Raw genomic sequence first — 15,611 nt, forward strand, 5'->3', positions numbered from 1 at the left:
CGTGGTTCAGAGAAACCAAGGCTTAAGATTTTTACACACTGGCCCAGGTTACTTGGAGATATTAAAGTTATAATGGTACCAAACGCTGAATGTATACAAACAATTATTGTCAATGGTTACGATAAAAAAAAAATACAAGGTTTGTCTCATCTGTAAATTAGATCTTTAAATAGCTCCAGTTATGGCTAAAAAAGGCAGTTCAAATCTGTTACAAACATTAGCTTCTCTACTTCTTCCACTACTATTCTCGCCGGTTCATTATACACTTTTGATGAGCAATGGATTTTTATACGGGATAAATCATTCCAACAGACACCTAATCAAATCACAGAACAAGATTCATACTTGACGTCCATCTTCTCTTTTTTATCTTTTAGATGAAGATTAAACATAATCGTCACATATGGGTGTGAGGGGTGGTAAGCTACTGGTTTAGTAGTAGAGTAATAGGAAGGAAGTAAAAGACCTCTATGGCGATGTTAGATTTGAACTACAGTAGACTCCCTCTTATACGGACTCCTCGGGACCGAGGCCAGTCTGGATAGCGGTTTTTCCGGTTAAACCGAAGTCCCCAAAATCTCGTTAAAACGGACCGTTTAAATGCATACTCTATACAGTATTTGACTAAAAATTAGGAGAGCATTGTATTTAGACACGTAATCACTGGTCTCAAAACTTTCCCACGAGAACAGTCGTTTCAGTACCCCCAACTTCCTGCCGATCTAGTCCGGTTAAACCGATGTACTGATAAAATTTATCCGGATAAAGAGATGTCACTTCTACCGAGTGTAGTCCGGTTAAAAGGTGTCCAGATAAGAGGGAGTCTACTTTAGCTTACTCTGCCCTAACTGGAGGTCAGTATTTGATTAATGGCAAATTTTAAATTTAAAGATTTGATTGTGAGCGTGTCTTTTTTTATTTTTAACTATCTAAACAGTTTTCTGAAGAACTGATGTTGTTTTATTCATGCTGTTCTAACTTACTTTAAATTCTATTCAAAAGTGAACCATCCCATGACAGGTGTTGTGAGAGCGTAGGACTTTCTCAGGTGTTCGAATCCCACCATACACCAATAGCAATTTCCCATGCGATAATGCTGAACTGTAACCGTGTCGTACATAATTAGGTAAAAATAGAAGAGGAGAAAAACTCAGTACTGTATTTGAAGTTCTTCCTTTACAAAGGTCATGGCAATAACGGTAAATGAATTCACAACACTTAGAATGTTCTAAAGCAAAAATTATCCAAAAGGCTTAATTTACTACACAATTACATTACACTGGCAGTTTCCATTTGCTACTAACTGTGAGGTTGCTTATCAGTAGATAGCAATCAGTCATCAGATGTTTAGCAGATGATAAGTGATCAGATGAGCAAGCATCAGTCTCCAAAATGGACCGCAAAGATCTCAATGTAATTTTCCTCAGTGTTTACCTTATGATATTGTTCTCTGCGGAGTTCGCAGTTTTAAATATGCAGGTTAGTTTCCATGTGATTTTTAGTAATTTAATAGTGGTTATTTTATGTTCTGAATGAGGTAATAATTACTTTTATACTAAAACATCTGGTACCCATTATCTTCAGATATTGCATTACAAATGGGTTACTTGTATTAAAAGATTATGAAAGATCATTTCTAAGAAATTGAATAGGTACAGTATGTAACATAGAGCAAAGGGCCTAGATCGTAAAGATTTACATTCGGATAGTTTGGCTGGATGGGAAAGGAGTCCAAATTGTTACCAGAAACACAAAAGATTTCACGATAAAAATTTGAAACAAATGTTAGAATATTTCACTGCCACTGACAGCATTTCAAGCATATCTTGCCAACCCAAACCAGGGAGTGTAATATGATCCTTAAATGTAAAATATAAAAGCTGACCCTCTAAACGAGTAGGCTAATATTATCTCGTGAAAGAATATGCATTATTTTAGTTCAGCACTATTTGTTGGAATTGGAATTATTCATTAAATACTGTGAACATGTTTATCTTTTAAGAATATAGTAGGTACTGTAATATTTTAGCTAATTCTTTTGGGGGGATCCCAGATCTTTCTCACCCATTCAATTTTATTCAGGACTTCAGACCACATTTGAATCAAAAATCTATTCTTAGGATGTGTGAAATGAAGGTTTTATTTATTAGATTGTATACTTTGTAAAAATATGTTTTTAGCTAAATTAATAAATTTGCATTTTATAAACTTCAAGTCGTTGTTTATAGAGCATCTCAAATTAATTTGTTCGTAAACGGAAAATGATTTGGGTAGACAGAGTCATATTATTGTAGGTTTAATGTACAAATTTGTAGCACATATTACATCTAGAATTTGCCTCGTCATACTGCTAGTTTTTACAAAATTTGCACGGATAATCAAATCATTTCTAAATATAGGATTTGAAATTAAAAACAAACATTTTAAATGCATTCAGAGTTTTTTCTTCTGTTTTAACAACTCTCAGTGAACCACGAACCATGAAGCTTACTCAAGACGACTATTTAGAGTTATACACTAATTTTAGCAGTCTAATCAAGTCAATCAATTGAATTACATGAGACAGAAATAACAGTATCTCTACTATTATTAGTAATGCACGTCAGTGTTTGATGTTTTTGTGAGATTACAGTTTTGGCACACATATTTGACTAAGGTTGATGTGTTATATTTTAGTTTATTCGAAAGCAACCTCACCTTCAGACGAAGCTACAAATTTAATTACTGACACAAATATTAATACTCATGTTATTTTTAGTTTCCATAGTAAAAAATAACTTGTATTCCCACTCATCACCTCTTTTAGGCCGGGGCCACACTTGTAATTTTCAACCAGCGAGACTGTTTTCTCCGTTTTCACGTGCGACGCACGTGAAACAGTTTGTCCGTGGCCACACTCGTCTTACGAGATAGATTTTTCGGGCAAACCAGCGAGACTGATAGAGCATGCCACACTGGCAATAAAAATCGTCCGTGTCCGTGATACGCACTCCTTCCCCCTTCCACGCTCTCTGTACTGGTTAAAACTAGAAACGTCCGTGGAAAAAGTTCAGCGAGATAAGATGAGTGTGTTCACTCCCATAAGCCGCAATGCCCCGCGACTAGTTTTACGTGCAACGCCCGTGGAATGTTAGTAGAGAATACACGTGCAATTCCGTTTGTCAGTCTCGCTGGTAAAACCAGTGAGACTGACAAACGCGTTCACGGACGTTTTTACTCTAGTGTGGCCTGCCCCATATACCGTAATGTATCTCTCAAACCCACGGGTAACGCCCGTGGAAAAAATTCAGCGAGATAAGATGAGTGTGGCCCCGGCCTTACTCTTCACTGCTTTAAAATGTTTAACATAGTGCCTACACAATTCTGTAAAACGTAAATTGATTTTTTGGAAAAAAATGTGTTTGGGTAGGCGAAATCTCCATTAAAATCCTAAATTTTACAAAGAATCGTTTTTGTAATTTCCTAAGCTGGAATCCTGTTGAACCACAACTAGCGCAGTAGTCATTTAATGTACAGGGTTGGGCAAATGTGTGGATACCCCTAGTTAACTTTTTAATGGGTGACACCAGGAAAACTAAACTCTACATACCTTCATAAAAAATAAAACTGCACTTTTTGGACGGTATCCCAATTTTTCCCGGGACCCCAAAATGGGGTATTTCGGGGGCAGCTCAACAATTTTAAATGTAAAGCCCCATCGAGTGACACTTCATTTTAAAGGCCTTTATTAAAGAAGAATATCAGCGAAAACTAGAGGTCTCTATCTTAACCCAGTACGACATGGCGGTCATTTTAAATTTTCATCAGCCTGAGAGAACCCACTTAAATGTAGGCATCAATATCCCATATTAACTTTTTAGCGGGTTATACCAGGAAAACTAAAATCCGCATACCTTCATAAGAAACAAAAATGCACTTTTTGGTCGATATCACAATTTTGACCGGGACCCCGAAATGGGATATTTTGGGGGCAGCTCAACAATTTTAAATGTAATGCCCCATCGAGTGACACCTCATTTTAAAGGCCTTTATTAAAGAAGAATATCAGAGAAAACTAGAGGTCTCTATCTCAACCCAGTACGACATGGCGGTCATTTTATTAGCGAATTTCCCATATAGGGAATAAGCTATTACCGTAGTACTCATGGTAAGACCTGGACGCGGGACCGATTTTTTTTTTCGTTTTGAGGTCCCTAGAGGCCAAAAACACCATCCGTTCAAATTCATATATATATATATATTTATATATATATATATATTTATATATATATATATATTTATATATATATATATGTGTGTCCGTCAGCACGATAACTCGAGCAAAAATGATCCGATTTTGCTGAAATTTGGTACAAACGTGTAAACGTACGTTTATTCGAACGAGTTCGCGATCCAGCATGATCGGACCATGTGAACGGGGGTTTAAGGGGGTTTTATGGGGTAAAAATAGGTTTTTCCCATTTTTGACCAAAAAAACATAAAATTTAGCAATTTCTTTCCAAACCATTTTGTAGAGCTTAAAAAAACAAATAATTTAGTATATTGAAGCGTTATTATGCGCCTAATGGTTACGGAGGAAATTCCAAAAAAATTGTAAATTTAAAATTCCCATGTTATTCTTATGGAGAATAAGTAAACTGTTGTAGTTTGCTTGTTTGTGAACATATTTTGATCAAATTTGGAAAATGTTTTTATTTCTTACTAACTATTCACATTTTACAAAAAAAAAACAGTTTTACCCTCCCTGATGCAGCAAACCTAAGTACTTTTTAAACTAATTCTATTTAAATCAAGAATAAATGTTATATTTTTAAGTAGACATTTCAGTGTAAATCCAACCAGTCAAATGGAAATTCGCTTAGTCTGCAGGTTTGCTGCGGCGGGGGTATTTTAAATTTTCATCAGCCTGAGAGAAACTTTTAATGAGGTTAAATTGTACGATGAATTTTCAAATGACCGCCATGTTGTACTGGGTTGAGACAGAGACCTCTAGTTTTCTCTGATATTCTTAATAAAGGCCTTTAAAATGAGGTGTCACTCGATGGGGCATTACATTTAAAATTGTTGAGCTGCCCCCAAAATACCCCGTTTCAGGGTCCCGGTCAAAATTGTGATACCGACCAAAAAGTGCATTTTTGTTTCTTATGAAGGTATGCGGAGTTTAGTTGTCCTGGTATAACCTGCTAAAAAGTTAATATGGGATATTGATGCCTACATTTAAGTGGGTTCTCTCAGGCTGATGAAAATTTTAAATGACCCCCATGTCGTACTGGGTTGAGATAGAGACCTCTAGTTTTCGCTGATATTCTTCTTTAATAAAGGCCTTTAAAATGAGGTGTCACTCGATGGGGCTTTACATTTAAAATTTTGGAGCTAACCCCAAAATACCCCATTTTGGGGTCCCGGAAAAAATTGGGATACCGTCCAAAAAGTGCAGTTTTATTTTTTATGAAGGTATGTAGAGTTTAGTTTTCCTGGTGTCACCCATTAAAAAGTTAACTAGGGGTATCCACACATTTGCCCAACCCTGTATAATATCTAATGTATAAACGCCATTCTCATTGATGTATAATATCTTCTAATAATGCCAAGGTTTCCAAAATACCAATCAGGTCTTGGAATAATTTTTGAATTGGTGATGAGATTTCCACGGCTGGAACACCAATCTAGCTTAGTGACATTTTCTGATCCATCAGAACTCTAATCGGATACTATAATGTATTAACTAAGAAATGGTTAATCAATATGGTAAATTTGTCCTAGCACATGGCGACCAATAAATGGTGCTAACAAAAACTCTTATAATACAACTGTAAATTTCATAACTAAACAATTCAACGCAATGTACTGAGTTAGATTAAGGAACTGTGACGCTATTTATTGTATTGCTGTACATGAAACAAATAAAGAAGATTTGAATTTGAACAGTAACTCCTGTCCCTTGCTGAGTGCAAACTGAAACCATTTTGGTAAAGAGTAGCGCAGCACATGGTTCTATATCCAACCACCATGCCCACCAATGCAGTGAAGAAGGATTCCAGTCATTCACAGTGATGAAATAATTCAACAGATTTGTCAACACTAACACTAATAACGCCATGAGATTAAAAGTGTTTTACACAATGTATGTTACATATTTTTACAGAAAACAATAATCTCAAGTATTCATGACGAGAGGCCCGACTTCAAGGTAGAAGGATACTTTGTGACAGGGATTGCCTACACTGTGTTCTCAGTTTCTGTGTGGCTGGCTCCTTCCATCATCAGTGTGCTAGGGGCAAGGTCATCTATGGCTCTGGCCACCATCGGTTACATGTAAGTCACCAACACCATACATAATGTACTAACTCAAGGATGTACGTTAGGTCAGATGCCTAGTTGTATAGTTTGTTCTACCATTTGATTTGTATTAAGGATGGGTGAGACCGGGTAAGACATTGTACTTTCTTTAAAAATTTTTTTTAAGCGAAAAGAAAAAAAATGATGCAAATAATACGGAAAAGGGAAATAATTACTTGGCATTTTAAGTTAAATATAACACTATGCCAGCTTTATGGTTGGTTACAGGAAAAATGTAATTTTTTGTAAACATGATTTTGGAGTTAGCCGTAGTTTTGTTTTTATTTAGTGGAAGTGATAACTTTTTTATATCATGCCAAATTTTTGAAATGTTTGGAAAATCTCCCCTTAGGCTGGTAAAGGGTATTTAAAGGATAGTGGTTATTGATATTCCTGTCATTAGCTGTGAAGCTAATATTTATAATACTAAATAAATAAATAATAATAATAATAATCTTTATTGTCATTCAGCAACATAAAATTACAATAGACAACGTCAGAAGTCAGGACACAAATGTGACATCATGCTTAAATTTATACATCATCCTATGAAACATTGAACATTTTGTTGCATAAACTGTACATACTGGCCTAAATATTTAAATTTAAAATTCTAAGATTGAATTCTCTTACACAAATTTATACAAAACTTAAGTAAATAATGCTTCAAATAAAGCTAGTTCGGCTTTGAAATCAATTATAACAATTGCAGAATTTTGTGGTATTAATTTACAATCCAAACAAAGTTGTTTGTTTTCTTAGACTACCACTATCCTTCCAATAGTCCTCTACTTAGACTACCGATAGACCTCTACTTAGACCTCCACTAATACTTTCGATAGACCTCAGATAGATCTCCACTAATACTTCCGATAGACCTCTACTTAGATCTCAGATAGATCTCCACTAATACTTCCGATAGACCTCTACTTAGACCTCCACTAATACAGTAGACTCCCTCTTATCCGGACTCCTCGGGATCGAGGCCAGTCCGGATAAAGTTTTTCCGGTTAAACTGACTTCCCCAAAATTTTTTAGAACGGACCGTTTAAATGCATACTGTATACAGTATTATTCTACTTAAATATAACCCTTTCAGACCCGGGAATCTTAGTCATCTCGACCGCTTGAAGTCCTGAGCAAATTTTAAATAAATTTTGGTTTTTAAACTAGATTTCAAAAATACTAAAATTATTGATTAGGTTTGTTTTAAAGACGAAACCTTCATAATACCATATTAACCATTTCAGTTTCAGCAATAATTAGCATTATAGGCCTATACGTTTAAAACATAAATAAAACAGTCATTAACCTTAACAGTTGCCTTTCTCCTATCTTACTGTTACATTGCAACAAAACAATCAGTGTTACCATAAGACATGAAGGCGGACAGAAAAACAAAAATTCCCAGCTGATCTCCATAACCTACACAATCGATGCGTACAGGTCTGAGCAACAGAAAGATCCAGAAACTTAAAAAAAAAACAAATAAACATCTAACTTACACAATCGTGTTGGTTAGGTTGTCAGGACCTAAAAATTTACCTACACAAATGAGTGTGCTGGGTCTGAAACATCGAAGTATATAACACAACTGGAATGCTAGGTACGTGTTCACGAAAGCGCTCCGTTGTGGCAGCCTTCCCGCACCAACATGGGGGACCCAGCGGATTTTAGCCAATTCATCGAATAGTGCGCGAAGTTGTTAACTCGCTCCTAGCATTCAATAACAAAGATTAAGTACAATAATGTTTATATATATTAGTAATCTGCATTAAATGCAGAATCTAATGGTATAAATAAATTTTACTTTTGATTTAAAATAGAATTTCCATAGTTCAAAAGAGTTAACAATTTTTACATTGCGACATGAAAAAGTTAGTATGCGAGGAAGTATTTTATTTTTGGATCAGAAGAAAACTGTAAGCGACAAAGTTGTAGTTTAAGAGATGATTTTTAACATGTGATCGAGAAATTTACAATTAAGTTTGTAGTTTGTTTGTAGTATAGTGATTAATAGCGCGACGAGGTTGATTTAATGTCGCACCAACCTCCTCAGTCCAGCAACTCTTTATGTTTTTGCTACTCGATCATTCTAAAGCTAAATAAATTTTAACATTTTTTAATAGTTGATATAAATTAAAGAATACAACTAACTATTCTATTGATGTGATCATATATTTCATTTATTTGCAAAAGATAAATATCAATACCGTTACCGGACTGCCGCCCATGAATGACACTGTTAGGGATACTGTTTTACAAAACCGTTTGTTTCTCCAATGCTAGGGACATTATGAATGAATGTAACAAAAATAAGTTAGGTGTAAGGCAGAGATTGAAGAAATTGGTTTTGTTTCACAACATGTAATGCAACCTTTGTACTATATTTAAGCACGATTGTGGACAGTTAAACATATTCTTAAAAGTAATGTTTAGTATTATTAACCAAACCCTTTTCTCTTATGTGTGATGATATGAATTTTAAAACATATACAGAATAACAATGACACTCAAAACACGTTTTACTAATCGTGTATTTACAACATTATACAAATACTCATATTGTCAAAGGAACACGACTAACAATTCGATTTGTAAATTTATTATTCAATTTTTGTTATTGTAAATACTTCCTAGGTTTAGTATTTATGACCTTATCAATTATTTGATCTGAGCCTTAATATTTGAAATTTCTCATTAATTATCAAACAAAGCAGATAATACACGATCCCTTGTTACATTTAAACAAAGGGGGATTACCAGTCCCTGTCCCTGTATCTATAGTCTACATTTTATATTTTAATTTACGGTAACATTGTATGTAAATAGTTTACCTAGAAGGTGATAATTCAGTATTTAGTTATGTGTTACCTGTAATAAAAATGAATTTAATATAACTACCAGGTTGTACTCAAAAACGTTTCTGGGAGTACCGTAAACATAAAGATCAGCGGAACCAGTGAGAACGGCCTGCGGCGCAATTTATAAATAACCTCTTTGCGTTACTAATTACTCCATTACACACGACTAGAAAATTTTATTTGAAATTGCTTGGTTATATGCTGAAGATCATCTCATTAGCTACAGTTTTCTCGCTTGAAGTTTGCTTCTGACCAAAAAATAAAAAAAATTCTCGCCTAGTAACTTTTTCATGTCAAGGTGTGATATTTGTTTAACATTTTTAGTTGTTAAAATTCGAATTACGATTTAAATAAGATTATATTTATACTGTCAGATTCTGCAGTTAATGCAGATTCTGAATATATAACTTTAATTGCAGTCAACCTTTTGTATGCACGGCCAGGAGCGTATTAACAACCGCGTGCACGGCTTGAGGAACTGACATATCTGCGTTGGGTCCCCCATAGTGGTGGAGGAAGGTTACCGAAACGGCGCGCTTTTTATCCCACATCTCCTATCTACCCGGTGTTCCAGTTGTGTTATATACTTCGATGGTCTGAAAGGGTTAAGAGAGCATTTTATCTAGTCACGTGATCACTTAGCACCGCCCACTTCCTGCCGATCTAGTCGTCCGGTTAAACCGATGTGCTGATAACAATTGTCCGGTTAAAGAGATGTCATTTCTACCGAGTGTAGTCCGGTTAAACCGATGTCCGGTTAAAAGGTGTCCGGATAAGAGGGAGTCTACTGTACTTTCGATAGACCTCTACTTAGACCTCAGATAGATCTCCACTAATACTTCCGATAAACCTCTACTTTGACCTCAGATAGATCTCCACTAATATTTCTGATAAACCTCTACTTAGACCTCAGATAGATCTCCACTAATGCTTCCGATAGACCTCTACTTAGACCTCAGATAGATCTCCACTTAACACTTTCGATAGACCTCTACTTAAATCTCAGATAGATCTACACTAATACTTTCAATAGACCTTTACTTAGATCTCAGATAGAACTCCACTAATACTGCCAATAGACCTCAGATAGAACCCCACTTCCACTTAGACTTCCTGTATTATTCCCCCGCTATACTTGTACATGAAGTGACGAGTGATTAAAGTGACTCGTGTTAACAGTTTCTATCTGATGGCCTTCAACATAGAGGAGGCTTGGACCATGTACACGGGTGCTGTGGTGGTGGGTGTGAGCGAGGCATTGTTGTGGACCTCGCAAGGTCATTACCTCGTAACCAACTCTGAACCACACACTGTTAACCGAAACCTAGGCATCTTCTGGGTCATCTTCAGCTCTGCGTAAGTCTTATTCTAAAAGCATGATAGTTTTTATGTGTCAAATTGCTGCATGAAGAGTCTAAATTTGAATATGATTTCTGGCTTGCTGTGAACCCTCTTAATACAAGGTGAAAACTTACTGTGTCATGAATTGAACCCAAGTAGTATAGAACCATCGTCTATTGAACGACACAAATGAAATGAAGTACAGTAGCCTCTTGCGGGGGACAAAGTTCAATTGCGTTGAGGCAGAGAAGATTGGTAGCCTAACACTCTAGTAAACAGAGGTCTCTGGAGCAACTTTTGGATTTGTTTGTGCAGTTACAATACTTTCGCCATGAAAGAGCAGTATTTTAGCTCCATGCCAACAATCGGCCTCTGTGTGTGGACTAACACTAGGATATAGTAGAGTGGTCTGTTCTGCATCTAACATAGGGAGGCATAAAACTTAAAATGTTACAAAGTACCAAGTCCGTGATGCTTAATTTTTTGTCCTTGCCAGTTGAATGCTTTGCCATAGTCAAGAAAAGCGGAAGAAATAAATGTTTCACTGTCTATTTGACACTGTGTGAGAGTTCTAACTGCTGGATTCTGGATTTGTAGTTTTGTTTTAAATAAATTTACTTCGCTTAATACGTTGAATTTTTGCAGCAACTTTCTCAACACTTGTTTTAAAATATAAATAATTATGGTTGTCTTTGTCAATAGCCTAAGCTCATTTTAATTCACTATCCACAGAGAGTTGTACGGCAACATATTCGTCTACTACAAGTTGGAAGGCAAGAAGTACATAGACGCTGAGACACGTAAGACTGTTATCTATGTGATGAGTAGCATCGCAGCAGCTTCTCTACTCATGTTCACAGTCCTGGGAGGCTCCAAGGACACTGAAGATCACAAGGAAGGTCCTGTACAAGCCCTCAAGAGGACTTGGCACATCTTCAACACTCCTGATATGAGGGTCTTGCTTATCACGTTCATGTTCATTGGTAAGTTATGATTTGTTGCGCAAGGAGAAAGCTTTTAACTTTTGACTTTAGCAAATTTTATATGTGATTATCAAAACCTTTAGATCAACTTGCTAAGGTCTAAAAGCAACTCGACTGAGTATTGCATATGAATAGAGTTTTGAGTGCTGTATAGACATGCCCTTAGTTGAGGAGAACCAGATGAACGATATATTGGCTATATACAACTTCTTTGGGAGACTCTCAATGTCCTAGAGAGGGAGGAAGATAAATATATATTCCAGCTTTGAACCTTCTATCTTAGTGCACATTAATTCGGCGAAAACCAAGCAAATTCCTCACTCTGGACCTTATATTTCATAAGGTCAAGGATAGATTGTTGGTGGTGTCTATGACAGTTGAAAAGCTATTGCCAGCTTTGTAGATTCGCTCTATGCTTTTGCACTGAGAAGGCACCACACTGTCCTTCTTCACGTTTGTAATTATTTATGTGCTCACATAAATAATTATCAGTGAGCACATAAATAATGAAGAAAATAAATGAATAAATAAATAAATAAATGAAGAAGGACAGTGTGGTGCTGTACATAGTACAGGAACCAGATTGTTAAGAGAGAATAATGTTTTGTTCATTAAGAACTTCACAGCCTGAGCTGTAACTAATCTTTTAGTACCTTGGACAAGAATTTGATACACCAAAGGTTGTAGTAAAAAAACCAAGTATTGCCGTCGTATGAATAATCATTACCGTAAAGCTTTGTTACTGGGTTGTTGAGATCCGTTTTCTCAGTCAGAAAGCTTTATGATAAAAGAGGTAAGTTTTTTAAGCTAGTTTCCCACAAGGTGTAGCTCAGAGGAGTGTATTAGGTGATATGTTGTCAGTGTAGGCATGCAGCAGGCTTTCCGCAGTGGCATCTACAGCGCTAGTGTCGGCTTTACACTCAAGTTTGGTGACTCGGCCAAACAGCTGGTCGTACTATCTGGAGTGTTCCTTGGCACCGGTGAACTTGTTGGTAAGTTTACTTTGTGAATTAAGTCCAAAATGCTACAATTATCTATTGTACTTTGTGACTATCGTGTATTATTGTTGCAGTGGAGATTTTTTTCCCTTAGGACATACTCACTCGACTCCTTTGAATCAATAAAATCAGAATTAATGTAAAACTCTATAAAATATTGCTCAAAGCTATTATATTTTATTGTGAAAGTTTAATTAATCATCTGAAACAACCGCATGCAAATAAGAGAACCCATTCCTAAAATCTGTTCTTGCCAAATTACTTCTATCCTAACTTTCTGGGAAATGAGCATTATGAAGAATTTAGCTCCTACCAAAGGTGCATATCAATTTGAATGTTTGTATTTTTTTATATGACCATCTTCTCAAGCTGCTGGGATTTTTCAGACCGAATGTATCTACTTAAGAAATAGCCAACAGTGTACAATTCTGTTACATCTATGCTAATCATAAGGAGTTCTCTCTTAAGGTCAGATCACCCAATAAAGAGGTGGTTAGCCACTGTCCCTCCTCCACTTCTGGTTCAAGTTGGAGACTTATTCACCAGTAAGCCTCCAGTCAACTAATACCCAATGTTTGTAGGTGGAGTGTACCAGATATGGCTGAGTGGCTGGACCAAACGTCACATGTTTGGACAATGCTGGGTGCTTGGTACTGGACTACTTTGTCAACTCGTAGCTTACACCACCATGTGCCTCAATCTACCAGCAGACTCTGTCTTTGGCAACACACTGGACCAGTCCTACCTGGATCCTAGGTACAATGTTGTATAGACCTCACTATACAGTTAGTTGCTTTACTCTTTGTGGACCAGAATATCGTTGTTTGAGGAAAGGGACCAACTGATTTGATTTGATTCTTAAGTACAGTAAAATCACCTGGTTTCTGGTAAATTTATCAAGTACTTTTTCTAAATGGCATACAATTTTTTAGTTTTAAAGTTAACGTTTTTTACTAGAATACAAAGCCACAAGATAAATACTTACACTTCGGACAGGCAGTTGATAAATGGAAAGGTTTAAGAACATTAACATTACATTAATTTAAATTTAGAAAATTCCGTTAATTGATCCGTTTCCAATCACTATACTGAAACAGCAACAAACTATATTGATGTATTTTTAAGCAGGGTAAGCTTCAAATGAAATGAAATGATCTGGGTGTAGTTTCTTTATGGAGTAAGATTAGCTATTTCCTTAGCCGAGACCATGTACAAAAATACCAATGACATCTGGGTCCAATCTTGAACCATGAAAAGCTACACTAATTTTCTTCTGGACAGTTGTTTACAATATGTCTCTGTTTTCCAGTGCAGTTCTGGCGATGATGTGCAGTTTTCTCCTGGGATTCGCTGACTGCTGTTGCCACACACAGGTGTATTCTCTCATGGCTGTCATGTTCCCAGAGGACAGCTCACAGACATGCGCCATCTATAAGTTTACCAAGGTGTGTCCTTTATATCAATTTAATTTTCCTAATACCGTTTTCTTTTTATTTAGGTTATATAAGGCAAAAGTGTTATGGGATTGGATGATTGAGCAATTTTGTATGGTAAAGAGTTTAGATGCTTAACTAGAAAATTAGAGGCAATTGGATTGTAGTATACGGATCAAATTAAGTGATGATAATCTCAACTTCATTATTTTTTTCTCTTAAGAAGAAGTCTTATGAAGTAACAGTCTTGTAAAGTAACCTCTTATGAAGTTTCACTGTCTGGGTAGACGAATAGTTTTACATTCAAATCTGAAGATCGCTGGTTCGATTCCAAGTGAGATCGTTACCAGACCCAGATGCCATTAGTCATTTGGCTCTCAACTAATGATGCTATCTGACAAAAGGTCGGTGTTAGATGGACCAGGGTTTGGGTCATTCTCTTACAAAAAAACCTAAAAAGTGCCACAGGCGTACACAAAAATTTAAAATAAACAGATTTACCATTTTAAATATTCTCTCTTTTGAAACCTGTGCTGTTTAGCTTTTTAGTCTTTTAAACTGGTTGTGTTCCTGGCAGGGTCTCATGGTGGCTCTGATGTTCTATTGTTCCAACCACCTCAACCTTCATCAACAAGCCGCAGTGCTCGGTCCATGTGCTGTCATCGCTAACATTGCGTTCTACAAAGTTACCAAGAACGTCGTCCGAGCTGTTAGCCAACAAGGCAACAACGATCTTCAGCTGGAAACTATAAAAAAAGACATCTCCGCCTCGTGACAGTTACTAATGGATGGCCAAAACTTAGAGATAAGTAACCGTTAGCATAGATAAAATCCTTAGTAGATTTTCTCATCCTTTTGGAACAGCTGAAGCCAATTTTATTGTTATTTCTGTCCGGTGCACGGTAGAGATTGTGTTTTATTTACAATTTGTTTCTTGTTATTTCATTAATTTAAATCCTCGTTTTATCCAAATAAAACGATCTAATCATAAACAATAACTCGTTCCCTAGTTATATAACCAAACAGTAAAGCACAATTGATGACATTAACCCTCAAATAATAGAAACACAATTTCTTTGACACTAGCGTCACCGGACATGAACTAGACTCAAAAAACGAGCATCCTAATTTACCATGGGATGAGAAGTCTACTTGTGTTGGTTAGTCTATGTTTTTAAGCTGATTATGTTGATATCATTAACTGAGTAAACATTTTTTTATATTTTTTTTTTTAGTTTGCTATTTTGAAAGTTTATCCCCTTATTATATTTGGTTACATGAATTCTCATACTAGATTTTCCCTGAGAATTTCATTGAATTCACGTTTTCAAAAAAAAATCCTTATGTAATTATATTTATCTGAATGATTTTGTAAAAATCATGAATAAAGCAATCAGATACTCAGTTTCCTCTCATTAAAAAATTACTTATGTGTATGTTAAAATTGATTTTACAGTAAGTAGTGACTAGTGTTTGCTAGCTAATTATGTATTTATGTATAGTTTAGTAATTGTATATTTTGTCGTTAGGTATGCTCAATATTTCAATATTTGTAAATTAAATGTTAAGATATCACTATTTGTAGATAAAATTGTATTGACTGTATGTTGTTTTCTAAAAAAAGAGCAATATTTTTTCAACTACTTTTTTTTA

General features: G+C 35.8%; 1 protein-coding gene across 1 annotated transcript; it reads left to right on the forward strand.

Moving 5' to 3' along the window:
* The first annotated feature begins 1,404 nt into the window (after positions 1 to 1,404).
* On the forward strand, positions 1,405 to 15,084 carry LOC129000437 (UNC93-like protein MFSD11). Its single transcript, XM_054427401.1, has 8 exons — positions 1,405 to 1,479; positions 6,146 to 6,315; positions 10,383 to 10,559; positions 11,277 to 11,527; positions 12,394 to 12,519; positions 13,107 to 13,281; positions 13,835 to 13,970; positions 14,536 to 15,084. Exons 1-8 carry the CDS (start codon positions 1,438 to 1,440, stop codon positions 14,731 to 14,733), a joined length of 1,275 nt encoding a protein of 424 aa, XP_054283376.1. The 5' UTR covers positions 1,405 to 1,437; the 3' UTR covers positions 14,734 to 15,084.
* Positions 15,085 to 15,611: the final 527 nt, after the last annotated feature.

This window comes from Macrosteles quadrilineatus, unplaced genomic scaffold, assembly GCF_028750875.1.
Source record: "Macrosteles quadrilineatus isolate MER2022 unplaced genomic scaffold, UCM_ALF_1.0 Scaffold_8__2_contigs__length_117827958, whole genome shotgun sequence".
Taxonomy (NCBI): Eukaryota; Metazoa; Arthropoda; class Insecta; order Hemiptera; family Cicadellidae; genus Macrosteles; species Macrosteles quadrilineatus.

Coding starts and splice junctions, on each gene's coding strand:
- LOC129000437 (XM_054427401.1), top strand. CDS start 1,438: ATGATATTGTTCTCTGCGGAGTTCGCAGTTTTAAATATGCAG. Junction 10,560..11,276: donor TGGGTCATCTTCAGCTCTGC/GTAAGTCTTATT, acceptor CACTATCCACAG/AGAGTTGTACGGCAACATAT. Junction 13,282..13,834: donor CAGTCCTACCTGGATCCTAG/GTACAATGTTGT, acceptor TCTGTTTTCCAG/TGCAGTTCTGGCGATGATGT.